Genomic DNA, 16222 nt, shown 5'->3' with positions numbered 1-16222 from the left:
AAGGAGGATGTGAATCGTGAGAAGCAATTATTAAAAATAGCATTATTCCATCTTTTTTATAGTGGTTCTTTCTGCCCTAACAGACACAAACTATTCCAAGCTTTATCGTACTAGTCAATAATCACTATACACAAACTATTCCCTACTTTATTGCAACTCGACGTTTCATCCACTGAAAGCTTTGTCTTTTCATGTCTCCTTGTCTAACCCTAAAAATTGAGGTTTTGGGGTCAGATTCTATGATTTCCACGAAATCTTGCTTACTTCAAGCCGTCCTTGTTGCCAGAGCACACGAGCAATATTATATTTAGACATGGACACATTTCCTTTATTTATTGCTATAACTTTTTTTATAATTTCTATGTGCCATGTTGACATGCAACATGATCCATCAATGTAACATAGTTTTCTAGTTTTCTAGTGTGCATATGTGCACATGACTGTCTGGCTCATGATGGATGTAGTGTCCCCTTCTTGAGGTGACGTGGCACCCTTATGATATGTGTGCCTATATAAAGCCCTAATTACCTCATAGAAGAACACATTCATCTCAAGCTTGTTCTCTCTCATTACATATTAATTCTATATTCTATCTCTCCATTATTGTTCACCCTTGTGCTAAATTGAACAACAAAAAAAATGGGTTCTCAAGTTTGTGAAACTTTAGCTTACATCAACGGTGATGAAGGGGTGAGAGGGATGGAAGCCTTGCAAATCAACGGTGCTCTTTTGATGTCATTGATGGAAGAATCATCACCAAGTGATAATCATGATGAGAGTGATGATGATCGATTGGATAGCCTGATTAGGTCTTTTGAGGCTGAAATAAGCGGAAGCAATAAGATGGGGGGTGATCATGATCATGATTTGGCATCCAAAGGGTCGGAATTTGTGAGCAAAATGGAAGAGTGTGCAAATCAAACATGGAACATCATGGGAGACGTTGATGGAGTGGAATATTGGGGTTCATCATCAAGTGAATTTGGGGTGGAATGGGTGGATATGGATTTGGTGCCATTAGAAGATAGAAGTAATTGGTGTGTTGACCCTTGTGGAGATGAGTATGCCATGGCAAATAACTTCAAAGTTTATGATGGGTTTGCCTTGGGAGAACATGGATACAACTCCTTGTGGCAAGACATGGCATGCAATTGATGATGCCTTGTTAATTAGTTTGTGATGTTATTCACGTAAATTCATGTTGTAATTCTCAAACTGTTTTTATAAAATAAAATAAAAATGGAATGAGATTATGAGTAACAGAAAGTTCTTTGCCATGTCGAATCGATCTTCACTAGACAATAACAAGCAAAGCAAAGGAAGAAAAAAAAATATACATGAAAACAAACACTCTCTTTTGATATTTTTTTTTTCATTTTTGTTTTAATATATATGGTCCTCCTCTTTCTTCTCGCTCTACAACTAGATACATCTCATTTTAGATGTATGTTAGAAGATAGAAAATAAAGAAAGAAAAAAAAATACAATAGCATGACGTACACACCAAATACTAGTAAAAAAAACGACTTGTTAAATTGGTTATTTTAGAATTTTTAATATCGATTATTTGATCAATTTTTTTTTATAAAAATATCTATTTTATAAGTCTAAACTTAAAAAATTAAGTGATAATCAAATTAAAAAAATATTTTTATAATTAATTTTAAAAATTGTACATCTCCTTCTATAACTCCACTATTCCCTTCTTTTCTTTCTTCCTCTACTCCTACAATTTTTTTTCTAAAACGACATCATGTTGTTCATTATAACAAAATATGAAACACTAAACATGTATATATTACAAAAGTCAAAAGCTAAATCCAAACCCCAAACAACAAATTAATTCAATCAAACAAGATATATTCAACCAATTTAAGTCAACTAAGTAATCAATAAGACCAACAAGGGTGGCATCGAGGTAACCCTAACTAGCAAAGACGGTGAGAGAGTAAATGAAAGTGCAACAAAGAGACTGAAGACGGAACTAGATAACGGCAAAACAATGAATAAAGGGATAACACTAGAAAGAGAGTGAAACATGAAAGACATCATTTTAATTGTCTTTCTAAATCAATTGTTATACAATTTATTTAGAAAAGTCTCAATTTAGAAAGGCTTATTTAAAATCTATTATTTAAATAACCAACTTTAAAAATGGTCTTTTTATTATACAATTGATTTACCGATTTAAAAAGATGCTCTTGAATTTTTTAAAATCGATTATATAATAATCGATGTTTTAAAAGTATCGTTTATTTTTAACACCTGGAATTTAAAATTGGTTAGAGGGTTTTGAAAGTATTTTTGTTTTTTTTATAAATATTATAACATTTGGTTTAGAATTGTTTATATTTTTAACATGTTTATATTTTTTATTTCAATATATATATTTATAAAAAAAAAACATCCTTAATATATGCACGAAATGTTTGAATTTAGTAAGAATAATTTTTATATATTATGAGTTATGATAAATTGAAATTTTTTACATTTGTGTACAAATTATAAGGAGTAAATTGAATAAATTTTTTTTATAAAATCTCTTTCAATTTCAATAAATAAATTATTATTATATTTTTTTCAAAGTTATTTTGATTTCTACAATATGATTAGAAAACATTTAGACCAATATTTTACAACAAAAAAATAATAAATTAACTACTTAAATCATTTATTTGTTAAAATCACATCACTTGATTCCAGTAAAGTCTCCTCCAATATACTGATGACACAATCTTCATGGGAGAACCCTCAGTGGAAAATGTGATATCAATAAAGTGTATGATGAGATGTTTTGAATTAATCTCAGGGCTCAAGGTGAACTTCTATAAAAGCAGACTTGGAGCAGTAGGAGTGGACAGGCACACATTGGAGAGGTATGCTGATCTGCTGAACTGTAAACTTATGACCATTCCTTTCACCTACCTTGGCCTGCCAATAGGGGCGACTGCAAGGAAAGCTTCCACATGGCACCCAGTGTTAGTAAAATTAAGGAACAAACTTGCAACATGGAAGAACAAATCAATCTCTCTAGCTGGAAGAATTTCATTGATAAACTCTGTCTTGTCATCCATCCCTTTGTACTTTATGTCTTTCTACAGATTACCAACTATAGTACTTAAGGAGATAGTGAGCATCCAAAGAAATTTCCTGTGGGGTAGGGATGAAAATGTGAAGAAAATATGTTGGGTTAGGTGGGATAAAGTCACAATGCCAAAGAGTATGGGAGGTTTGGGTATTAAGGACTTACGGAGTTTCAACACAGCACTCCTAGCTAAGTGGAGATGGAACCTTTTTAACCATGCAGATAGTCTTTGGGGAAAGGTATTGACCTCAAAATATGGTGGATACTCTAGCCTAGCTGATGTGGATGATGGAAGACAAGCAAGATTCTATTCAGAATGGTGGACAGACTTGAAAAAGACCTGTGGTGGACAAGACCAGCAACAATGGTTTGATAAATTAGTGAGGTGAAAAATAGGTGATGGTAGAAAGATAAGGTTCTGGCAAGACACATGGCTGGGAGGTGAAAGCTTAATAAATGCATTCCCTCGGATCTATATCAACTCTAACCAAAAACATAATAAATTGGCAAACATGGGCAACTGGGTAGAAAATGAGTGGAAGTGGCAGTTCTATTGGAGGAGGACGTGGCTTCAAAGAGACCAAATACAGTGGTCTACCTTCCAGCAGCTACTATCACAAGTAAACCTAGTAAAACAAGATCAAGACAAGTGGGTGTGGTTGGCAGATAGCACAGGGGATTTCTCAGTTCATTCTGCATATACTGCCTTTCATAATTTACAACATATTGGCCAAACTAATAGCGTATGTGGAGGGCTTTGGCAACTGGGAATACCACCAACAGCAGCAGTTCTAATGTGGAGATTGGTTCAAAACGCCCTACCAATAGTAGAAAATTTGCAGTCAAGAGGTGTTATATTAAGCGACTCCCAAGGGCGTTGTGCTTTTTGTAATGAAGTACAAGAAACTTCCTCTCACTTGTTCTTCTGTTGTCGGATTACCAATAAAGTATGGCACCATTGTTGGTCTTGGATCTCAATATCAACTGTTCTCCCTCAATCAACGCTTGAAAATGTATGTCAGTACCCATATCTCTGTCTTACCCAGCGTGAAAGGTCGAAGTGGGATATTATAAGGAGTGCTGTAATATGGTGCATATGGCGTTGTAGGAACAACAAAATCTTCAGAGGGGAAAATGTAGACGTGGAGAGGTTGAAAAATAACATTGATCACATGGTCTGGTCATGGCTAAAGATCAACAACGAACTATTCTGCTATAGTTTTGATCAATGGATGGCTAGCCCAGCTGCATGTCTTAAGGCTTGAATTGGCTTCTTGTAAGGCTCGGTTTTAGTTGGCAATATCACATGATAGCGGTGATCATATATAAGCATTTATTTATGTATTATTGTGTATTTTTGTATTACATTCTACTCGTGTATGAGTTTTTGGTACCCCTGATACCTTTATAATATATATCTATCTTTGCTGATAAAAAAAAAAAAAAACTTAGTATAAAATTAAATAATAAAATGAAAGAGAATTTTTTTTTTTTTACATTTTATGTCATTTTTATCAATTTAAAAAATTAATTGTACTAAAATATCTCGATTTATATGAATATTGTAGTAACTCCCTTAATTTTAATGCCTGAATTTAAAATTGGTCCAATTTTAAAAGGTTACAACCGACTCATTCTACGAAAGTTGTAAGAGATACGGTCCGATACATTGAATTCTCAATAATGTATAAAATAAAATAAAAAATTAGCTGTTGAAAGAAACTGTGAATTTAATTAAAACACCCTAAATTATAGTTATAATTGTTAATAATAATAAAAAATAACCAAAAGATTACCATATTTATGTAATTTTGTACATGTATTTTTCACTATTTTGATCATTATTTTTTACCAATTAAATTTTATTTAAATATCATATTTTACATATTATATCGGTAATTAACAAAAACAGGTATATTTCAAAGACAAAAAGATATTTAAATTATATTAGAAAAAATATATTTAAACCTATGATGAATTACAATTTAAAGATTCAAATTAATAATACAAATATATAAATATAAATATAAATATATATATATATATATATATATATATATATATATATATTCTAACACAAAATAATGTATAGAGTTAATATATATTTTTAATACATAATTAAGGAGATTATGAATTTTTTATTTATATGATTTAACATTAAAACTAATAATACAATTATATACTATGATTCAAAATAATTGATGGTAATAATATATATTTAAATACATAAATTTAAATATTTAACCATATTTTACTTATTTTTCAGCTAGTTGTCAGTTGGTTGCATTGAATTAGTCTATAGTAAAATCTTAAGACACTGGTGCGAATTAAAAATATATAAATATTAAATTATAGTAATTAAGAAAATTACAAATAATATAATTTTTATAATTTGAAAATTGAAAGTATATTATAAGTGTATATTTTCATTTAAATTAATTGTTAGTTTAGTATTTTGCCACGTAAAAAGATGTCACGTACATCACCATATGAACCTTTTCGATCTACATTTCATCTGCTTTCAGGGCAAAACTTCGTTATGACCGGCTGAGTCACGACTCGCCCAAACTCTTTTAAATTCTTATATATATATATATATATATATATATATATTATATATTATTATATTATTAATTATAATAAAACAAAAAAATTTAAGTAAAAGAAATAAAAAATTCTATTATTTTTATAATTAATTAAAAAATTTAATTTATATATAAAAAAATTAATTTGGCACTCTCAAATTTTTCATCTAAGTTTCGCCACTACCTGCTTTTATTTTATTTTTTATTCATAGTAAAGATAAGATATGTAATCGATTTTGACTTACGTAGTTATACACAATATTTTAAAAATTGAATCGGATCGGCTAGTCAGACCGTTTGAACCGGGAACTAGTGGTCTAGCAGGTCTGAATCTTGATTTGGATCGGTTATGCATTTGACTCATTTCAAATCGAAGTGAACCGATCAGTTTTTCGGTTCAACTAGTGAATCGGTGGGTCGAACCGGTGGATCAAACCGGTTCAACAAAAAAAAAATTAATATTTTTTTATATTTTTTTATATATATTTCTTTATACAAAATAAAATTAAAAATAATTTTAAATAAGTTAAAAATTGAAATTTAAGATAAGATATGTATTTATTAAAATTTATAAGTATAAAATATATTTAACATGAATATCTTTTTAAAAAAATTAATAAAAACCGGATTATGCGATTCAATTAGTGACCCACTGATTCAACCTTTTACCTACTAACCCAATACCTAACCGATTTAATGACCGTTCTAGTTTTTAAAACTATGGTTATACATATTGTTATTTCCGAGTCATAGTCAAGCTTTAAGCAGTATCACAAGTTCATAACCTTCATTCGAGTGTTGAATCAAGATTCTCTCTGTTGGAAGAAGAAGCTGCGACAAATCAAATCAAATAACTCTCCAATCAAATAATTGTATAGTCTTATGTTTATGTTTCATTGTGTCTTTCTAATCCATTATCACATGATTTTGTTTCATGAGTAATGTTCTGTTAATATTATTGCAATTTCTAACTTGGCTCCGATTGTGTATATGTGTTGTTAAAGTGATGGTGCACTTTTCATTTGTGGATAATAGGATTTATGATTCCTTATTATTCAATCATATTAACATGGAGAACAATGGTGAAATTTTAAGATTAATCGAAGATGGTGTTTATATTTTTGATGACATTAACATGGGTCACAATAACATAGAAAATAATGGTGAAATTTTCATAACAATTAAAGATGATGTTTGCATCTTTGATTCTATCAACTTGGATTATAACAATATGGAGAATAATTGGGGAGTTTTCAAATTAATTGAAGATGATATTTATATATTTGATTCCACATACTTGAGTCACAATAATAACATGAAAAACAATGATGGAGTTTTCAAATCAATTCAAGATGAAGCTTACATCTTTGATTCCATGAACTTGGATCACAACAATATGGAAACAATGGTGGAGTTTTTAGATTGATTCAAGATGATGCTTACATCTTTGATTCCATGAACTTTAGTCACAACAATATGAAACAATGATGGAGTTTTTAGATTGATTCAAGATGATGCTTACATCTTTGTTTCCATGAACTTAGGTCACAACAATATGAAAAACAATGGTGGAATTTTTAGATCAAATCAAGATGATGCTTATATCTTTGATTCCATGGACTTGGTTCACAACAATATGGAAAACACTGGTGGAGTTTTTCAGATCAATTCAAGATGATACTTACATCTTTGATTGTATTAACTTAGGTCACGATAATATGAAAAAATAATGGTGGAATTTTCATATCAATTCAAGATAATGCTTACATCTTTGATTGTATAAACTTAGGTCACAACAATATGAAAAATAATGTTAGAGTTTTTAGATCAATTCAAGACGATGCTTATATCTTTGATTTTATGAACATGAGTCACAATAATATAGAAAACAATGGTGGAGTTCTAAAATCAATTGAAAATGATTATATGTTCTATTTCATGAACTTGGGTTACAACTATGATGACATGGAGAACAATGATGAGGTTTTTAGAACAAAGTCTTCAAATCAACACTTTATAAAAAATCTTGAAATGGTCATAATTAAAGAAAAAACATATCAATCCTTAGAATGTTCTATATGTCTTGAAGACCTTTTGATTGGATAAAAAATAATATGTATATTACATCCTTATTTTCATATATTTCATGAACATTACATCGTTAAGTAGCTCAACATGAATAACACATGTCCTTTTTTTTTTTTCCGTAGTAGTATTTGGTTGTAGATTTTTTTCTCTCTAACATTTTATGTTATTTTTTGTATTAAATTTTTGTTGACTTTTAAATTCTATATTTGTGTTTTTTTTATTATATAAATGTTTGGATATATATTCTTTACTAATATTTTAGCATGTGCAATGCATATATTAAATATTTATTATATAATTAAAATTTATAATAAATTACATATATACAAATAAATTTTATGTTTGAATATATAAATTATATTAAAATTTTTTATAAATAAATACTTTAAACATATAAATTATTTTTTACATTTATAATAAATAATTAGCACAATATCATTTTTATTTATTGATATTTTATTTTAAAAATATTAAAATTTAATTCATAAATAATTATGATAAATAAAAATTAAATTATATAATTATATACAATTTTTATCATAATTTTATATATTTAAAAATATATATTTATTCAAATTTTAAGTATGATTTATATTTAAAGATATTATTTATATACATAATTTATTTTAAATTTTAATAATATAATAAACATTTAACATGTGTATTAATACTATTTTAATGTAATCATAATCTAGAAAGGTGTTTAATCATATTTTTCTAATTTTTTTCCTCTTATTTTCTGCTACTAAAAATATTAATAGAAAAAAACTATTACATGTAATGTAACTTAATAATTCTGTAAATACAAAATATAAACTGAGTTGGGTGGAATCAGTCATGGGCTTTTATATTCCGCATATGGGCCTATCCCATGACTTCAGGAGTCGGGTTATGGGCCTAACTCGCCCTGTTCAAGCGCAACCATACTGTGAACTATAAACTACGGGTCGCCGCACGTTCCTCTTCCGATTCAAATGTGAAGATTCTGCAACGTTCATGAATCACCAGCAAATCGTGAAAATGCGCATGGTTTGCATAGTTGTTACTTGTCTCATTTCTAATTGGATTTTTTTTTATTGCTTATAACTTTTTACGCGTCAAAAAAGTATAATTAAGATTTTTTTTTCGTTTTTGTTGTTGAAAAATCGTGTGAAACGAGGACAATGAGGATGAAGAATCACGATGCAGATCCTAGTCTAGTAATTGCCCGGTTAATTGCCGAAGGTGGTTATTTTTTGCTGGGTTTGATGTTTCCCTTACTCATCTGAGATCTTCTTTATCAATTTATCCATTTAAAAAGAAATTGTCAGATATTTTTTGTGAATTGTTGCTTTATCTTTTTAATTTTTATTTTTTCATGTGGTGTTAGAAGAAACAAAAGTATCGTAAAATAAATGACTTGATGTAGTAGTTAGGGTTTAGAGCTTAGAGATTAAGGTTTATCTGTTAGCTTATTTTGGAGAAGCTAATTGGAGATAATTTTTACAATTTAGGTTATGGATTAGTTAATTTTGGTTATCTTATGTAGATGTAGATGGGGGCAGTGGTAGAAAGTGATGAATAAAGCAGGTACTTCTGATGATACGTCTAGGGTTGTTCTCTTGGTGTAGTTAGCGTGACTGTGCCGAGCAATCTGGACTGTGTCTGCATGAGTTACATTATCATCTGCCACTGATTTATTCACTGTCCCATGTTTTGATCATTTAAAATTGTAAATATATGATGCAATCACGAATTTTGTTATTTTGAGGGAGGAGGGAATAGAGTTTGTGCTGCTTTTGATATGATAAGGATTTCTTGTTACTGTTTTGTCTGACTAAATTTGCGATTTGTTGTGGAGTTCGTGTAAGTGTGCCCCTAAACCTTTCAGATGAAATTATCGCGTGAGTTTTTATTTTTATTTTTTTATTTTTTTATTTATTCTTGAGGAATTTTTATCAAAGAATTTGCTTAGTAAGGTTTTAAATTGCATTGTGGTCGTTGTTTTATTGCAATTTTTGACATGGTAAAAATTGCAAAATTGTTTTATGCTGTAGAAAATTGTAAACTGATGCGTTTGATGTAACTGCAATTTTAATAGAAATGCAGTCTGGGAAATCCCAAAAACTTTAGGAGTAAACTATCAATTCTTTGAAAGTGTGACAATTACCTTTACTTTAGTTCTTGATTTTAACTAAATGAAAATATAGTCCCTCCCAAAGTCAATGGCTGTGCTAATGTGGCATTGACCTTGTACCAACTTGTGAAATGTGTGGACAGAGACTTGAAATGATATAAACAGGACCAAATTGAAAGTGTAATACGTTTTGTAGATGATACAACAGATTCCACAATATGTTCTAAACTTAAAGCCATAGTGTGGAATACTGGCTTACCCTTATATTCTGTCATCAAACACTGCAAAATTTGACCAGCCTTGCACTGCAATTAGAGTGTAGGATTCAAGTAAAACGTGTAATTTTTGTGCCATATTTATGATCTTAGAATTACAATTGGGCATTCCAAGCTTTAGGGAGAGGAAAAAGCCTTAACAAAATGTTGCTGGGCAAGTTGGTAGAGTTCTTAATGAAGACATTCAGGAAGGAAGGATGGGTTCTGCTATGCTTGTGCTTGCAGTTTGGAAGATATCCTATTAAATTAGAAAATATAAAGAAAGATATAAATGCAGAATCTGTTTAAATGTAAGTTTAGAAACGGTTAAGAAAATTTCTCTAGTAAAAATAAAGAGCTATTTTTAATAGAAAGGCTAATTTTAGCTTATATTTAAACATGTTCATATGTATAACACTGGTGTATTTCCAAGGAGCAATATACACAGGAAAGATGTGATTTTCTACCACTCGTGTCATCTGTTTAAAGCATTAGGACCTTATGAAAAAATTATCATATTGACTTGTGCTACAACTCCATTCCCTGTTTTTGGTGGTAAATTTTTCTATGACTAGATTGGTTTTTGATTATGCTCCTTCAAGATTTTAGCAAAATGCATGTTTTCCGGTGTTGAGGATTGAAGTACTTTATTATTATTTTTTCTATGCCTCTACAGACTATAAGCGAATCGCAGAAGAAAAAAAAAACATTATACAAAGAGTAACCACACATTATCATTCCATTATATAAATCTACACACATATTCTAAATGTTCAAACAAATACTCCAAAAACAATTTTTAACCACTAAGCAAAAAATTTTAGTCGATAAATTTTTGAAATGATAATATATATCTTAAATAATAAAAAATTCACATAAATATTTTTGGAGTAACAATCTTATTAACGTCTCTCCTTCTAACTATGTGAAATTAATGATAAATCTTTATTAAAAAACTTAATTAATTATTTTTAGTGAATCATAAAATTCAAATCTAGACTTTGCTTAAATAATAATATATATCTTAAATAAAAATTAATATTGCACATAAACATTTGTTGGATAACTATATTATTGAAGTCTTTCTTCCCAACTTCGTGAAGTTGGTAACTAATCCTTATCAAAGAATTTGATTAACTATTTTTAATGAATCATAAAATTCGATTCCAAACTTAGTTTAAAAGGATCGAATTTAATACTACTTAAAGTAATAACTTATTAGTAAACTTCATATATATTTATTATTAATAGATAACTTTTTTTTGTATATATATATATATATATATATATATATATAATTAATAACTTTTATTGATAAAATAATAATAATAATAATAATAATAATAATAATAAATAATAATAATAGTAGTATATTAATATATTATATTATATTATATTAGTTTTTTTTATAGTATTTTAATATAATATAATTGTTGATCTATTTAAGTTATATATATTAATTTTCATTTATGTATGAGAAAATGTATGTTTATTAGTACAACATAAATATATATATATATATAAATTTTAATTATATGTAAAAGAAATTTATTAATTTAATAGTTAAATGTTATTGTAAGACCTAAGATTTAGGTATTTTAATCTAACTTTCAAATATTTTAAAAGTTTCTTATCACATTTTGAAGGTAGAGGATAAATTTTTTGAGGTTAAATTGCATTTTTGGTCTACATATATATTTTCAAATTTGTAATTTTGTTTTTCTTTAATTATGAAATTTTAATTTTTTAATATTATAAAATTCACAATTTTAGTTTATCATCAAATGTTCATTCATGGATTAATAAAATTGTAATATTAATTATTATATAACATTATGAAAATGACAAGATAATCAAAATTTAATAATATTCAAATTACAATTTACTTATAATTATCATATTCATCTTGTAAAAATAATAAAATGAAGAAAAAATAAAATAAAATAAAAAATAATTAAAAGTATAATTTAATCTAAATATTATAAAATATTAATAATTATTTCATTGACTTAATGTTAGAAATAACTAATGTTAAAATTTTGAAACGATTAATGAATAATCATTTAATGAAAAAATTAGAATTATAAATTTTATAAAATTGGGAGATTAAAATTTGAAAATTTGAAAATAAATAAACTAAAATTGTAAATTTAATATTATAAAAAATAAAAGTATAATTTAACTTTATTTTTTATATATGATATTGATATAAATAATCACTGAATTAGTGGGTCTCTCATTTCATCTTAAATAGTTAAATGTAACATAATTTCTTCAATTGTAAATCCTTTTAACTTTCTAATCCTGTCATCACAGGTATCAGGCAGTAATTCTCATCAGTAAAAAACCAGAAAACGGATCAATAAAGGGTCGGAAAATGGAACGCAGGCGAAACGACCCAACATTATTTACTTCAACCAACGCAACAAATTCCTTCTGGCGAAGAATGGCGGCGCCCGGCTCAGCCGCCGCCGCCGGAGGCACCGCCAAAGCTACGGTGGCCGAGCAGATCTCTCAGGCGGTGCAGTCCACCTCCAACCTCCTCCACCTCATGCAAGACTCTTCACCTGCTCAGGTTCTACCTCAACACTGCCAATTTGTTCAAATAATTTTTTTTTATTTTGATTACTTATTGAAAAATTGATCTTTCATGAGATGACCCTTTTGATGGGGGAGTAAGTCTTGATTGTTGTAATTGTGGTTGATTGATGTTAGGGTTTTGATGGAATAGAGCGAAAGTTGTAAATGTTGTTTAGACTAATCATAGAATCTAAATAATTGAAAGTTGTTGGCTTTTGTAATAAAAATTTGAGTTAATCACCTATACAGTAGTATTTTACACTGGCAACCAATCAGATCTTTTAAATGAGTTTATTTTATTTTTATTTCATTAAATAAGCAACTGACATGATATTATTAAAAGATCTGTCAGTGTAAAACACCTTTACACTGACAGTGTATAGATGATTAACTCTTAAAATTTAGTGTTGGGAAAAAAATAACTGTTTATGAAATAAGCAGGTTGTTTGAAATAACAACTTAAATTTATAGACAACTTTTTATTTTTCTCTAGAAAATAAACTCTAAAAGTTGATTTTTTTTCTTAAACAACTTAAATTTAGGGTTATTTTTCAACAGTTTTTTTCCTCTTATTAAAGTTGATTTTTTTTTTGTATCCAAATGAAATTAAATATATCTTAATCGGTATTCAACAAACTTACCCAAACAAAAATTCTGTCCGATTATATTGGATTATAGCAATAATTGACTATACATATAATCAATTATTGTAATAATTTAATTTTCACAATTTTCTCAATCACATTCTTAATTACAATGTATTGATCACGTAAAAGTTTCTTGTGGTGTCGTTGAAATCCAATCATAGATTGGTTGTCCTGTATGTTAAGTTTGTTAGCTTTTGTAATAATTACTTTAAAAGCTATGCTGTGATGATTTCTGAACGGTTGACAATGGAAAAATTGTGCATGAAAATTAAACTTATTTAGAATTCATGTACACTGTAAGTTCTAATTGATAGACAGGATAAAATTATGTACACCGCTGACCAAAATCTTTAATTAGTTGTCAGCGTATCAAAACTAAACTCCTCAATTTTTTATCATTTGCAGGCTGAACTGATTAAGCTTCCTAAGAACCTTTTGGCAAAGGTTTCTACAATCAAGAATACAGAGCAGGTGTTTACATCTATCTGATGCAGGGCTGCGGATGACTCATCACTCTGAACAAGTGTGCAATGATGATTTTTTTTTCTGTTTTTGTTGTTGCACAGGTTTTACAGCAGTTGCCTGGGGTGATATCATCGCTTGATGCACACATGGAAAATGGGTTACAAAAGTGTGAACCTTCTCTTGTCTAATTGAATGTACTGTAGCTGTAATGTTTTCATGTTTTTTGAACCTAGGGTGCATATGAAGTGTTGTGAGCTGAAACCTTGAGCTAAACTGCTAATTATTTATTTTGAAGCTGTTGTGTGGATGCCTAGTCATTTGAGACGGAACCCCCCATTTCTTTTTTTTTTTGCATCAAGATTTTGTGTGTAATTTAGTGCATGGCATAGGGTTTGTTTTTATTATGGCTGATGTGGGTTATGAATTTGCAGTGTCCCGCATCTGAAGACCGTGGTTCAGGTACTTGCAAATATGGAAAGTAGTCAGATTAGTTCGCTATCCCGCACCAATCCTATCCAGAAGGTATGAATATAATAGCTTTGTCAGTGATGCAGTTTTGAAATTTATTTTATAATTGAAAATGAAGTTTAACATTTAGAGTGTATGTTCTGACGGGAGAAAGCTAGGAATAGTAAGGTTTGACAGCAAAATCATTGTTGTTCTTCTAATGCCGGGGAAAAAGAAAGGAAGAATAAAAAATGATAAGGAATCTTTGAGTGAGGTCAATTTTGTGAACGACTTTGGTGCTATGTATGAGTGATCATTTTCAATTTGCAACGTTCAGGAATCACAAGCAAATCAAATACTAGTGCACATGGTTTGCATAGTTGTTAGTTGCTCTCATTTCTAATTGGATTTTTTTTATTGCTTAAAACTTTTTACCCATCAAAAAGTATAATTAAGATCTCTTTTTTGGTTTTTGAATAACTGTATAAATTGAGGACGATGAGGATGAAGAATCATGTTGCAGATCCTAGTCTAGTAATTGCCCGGTTAATTGCCAAAGGTGGTTATTTTTTGCTGGGTTTGATGTTTCCCTTACTTATCTGAGATCTTCTTTATCAATTTATCTATTTTAAAAAAAATTGTCAGATATTTTTGTGAATTGTTGTGTTATCTTTTTAAGTTTTAGTTTTTCATGTGGTGTTAGAAGAAACAAAAGTATAATGTAATAAATGAGTTGACATAGTAGTTAGATTCTCTGCAATTCAGTGTTCGATACCGTCATGTGCAAAAATTGTCAGAGGTAATGAAAAATGAAATAAATTTATCTGTTAGCTTATATCTAGCATGTTTTGGAGGAGATTATTTTTACAAATTAGTTTATGGATTAGTTAATTTTGGTTATATATTATGTAGATGTAGGTGGGAGCGGTGGTAGAAAGTGATGAATAAAGCAGGTACTTCTGATGATACGTGTACGGTGGTTCTCTTGGTGCAGTTAGTGAGACTGTGCCGAGAGCAATCTGGACTGTGTCTGCATGAGTTACATTATCATCTGCTACTGATTTATTCACTGTCCCATGTTATTGCTCGAGTAAATATATGATGCAATCACGAATTCTGTTATTGTGTCAAGCAGTCTTTGTTGTTCTTCTAATGCCATCTGTGATGAACCTGTTTTGCCAGAAAAGAAAAAAAAAGAAAAAAAAAGGAAGAAGTAAAGAAAGAAGATAATAAGAAATTTGCGTGAGTAAAACCAACTTTCTGAACGACTCTGGTGCCATGTATGGCTGATCGTTTTCAATCATGTTTCTGAACAGGAACTTGAACCAGGAAATCAATCTCAAGGGACTGGTTAAAGAAACTTGTGTTATCAATTCATGCAGAGTTTTTGGTAGGTTTGGAACTGAGACCAGCTGTGTCTCCTTCATGAAGTCTTCCTGTAAATAAAATGCTGTTCCATCTTCTGATGAAGTGCATGGTTATTCAACTGAGAAACCTGTTAAAAACTGATGACAATGTGCCCAAGTTTTAGATTGGGGTCCTTGTCCAAAGAATTCAAGGTTAGGTTATTAATTAATTGATGACAATTGGCTGTCTGTATTCCGTAATCTATAACCATGCATTTTCGGCTTATGATTTTTTTTTTTCTTTTCATCTTTGGTGAATTGCCAAATGTTATGTGCAAAGTGATGTATCTTTGGCATTTCTACTGCCCAAGACATCACAGGCGTCAGGCTTTACGTCCCAGTGTTCATGTTCTTACTTTTAATGTAGAGAAGAAAGAAGGAATAGGAAATTCAACACCAATTTTTCACCTCACTGATATAGTTAAGACTGACACACAAAGGTTAACTATCATATGCAGGCAATTAAGCCAGCAAAGTGATTCGACAAGGAAACAACTACTTTATATAAAACAGGGTATAATAAAGTCAATGAAAATTACTTAATTTAGT

General features: G+C 29.2%; 3 protein-coding genes across 4 annotated transcripts; all 3 read left to right on the top strand.

Annotated features, from left to right (window-relative positions):
- Positions 1 to 432: 432 nt before the first annotated feature.
- Positions 433 to 1266, top strand: LOC109813766 (uncharacterized). The gene has a single exon (XM_020378020.3). It carries the CDS (start codon positions 640 to 642, stop codon positions 1153 to 1155), a length of 516 nt encoding a protein of 171 aa, XP_020233609.1. The 5' UTR covers positions 433 to 639; the 3' UTR covers positions 1156 to 1266.
- Positions 1267 to 3597: 2331 nt separating this feature from the next.
- LOC109813758 (uncharacterized) lies at positions 3598 to 4350 on the top strand. The gene has a single exon (XM_020378011.1). It carries the CDS (start codon positions 3598 to 3600, stop codon positions 4348 to 4350), a length of 753 nt encoding a protein of 250 aa, XP_020233600.1.
- A 4356-nt stretch (positions 4351 to 8706) lies between these two features.
- TOM2B (tobamovirus multiplication 2B) lies at positions 8707 to 15899 on the top strand. Of its 2 annotated transcripts, XM_020378019.3 has the most exons (7): positions 8707 to 8982; positions 12445 to 12703; positions 13761 to 13826; positions 13922 to 13986; positions 14252 to 14342; positions 15180 to 15220; positions 15584 to 15899. In XM_020378019.3, the coding sequence occupies exons 2-6, from the start codon at positions 12506 to 12508 to the stop codon at positions 15183 to 15185; spliced, it is 426 nt and encodes a 141-aa protein (XP_020233608.1). In that variant the 5' UTR covers positions 8707 to 8982; positions 12445 to 12505; the 3' UTR covers positions 15186 to 15220; positions 15584 to 15899. The 2 variants fall into 2 exon arrangements, with proteins under 2 accessions (XP_020233608.1, XP_020233607.1); XM_020378018.3 differs by lacking the exon at positions 15180 to 15220 and having other exon boundaries at positions 8711 to 8982.
- The last annotated feature ends 323 nt before the right edge of the window (positions 15900 to 16222 follow it).

The sequence above is a fragment of the Cajanus cajan genome, chromosome 10 (genome assembly GCF_000230855.2).
Source record: "Cajanus cajan strain Asha chromosome 10, NIPB_CcT2T_4, whole genome shotgun sequence".
Taxonomy (NCBI): domain Eukaryota; kingdom Viridiplantae; phylum Streptophyta; class Magnoliopsida; order Fabales; family Fabaceae; genus Cajanus; species Cajanus cajan.
The sequence above is the reverse complement of the archived record's forward strand: the minus strand, read 5'-3'. Positions and strand labels throughout refer to the sequence as shown.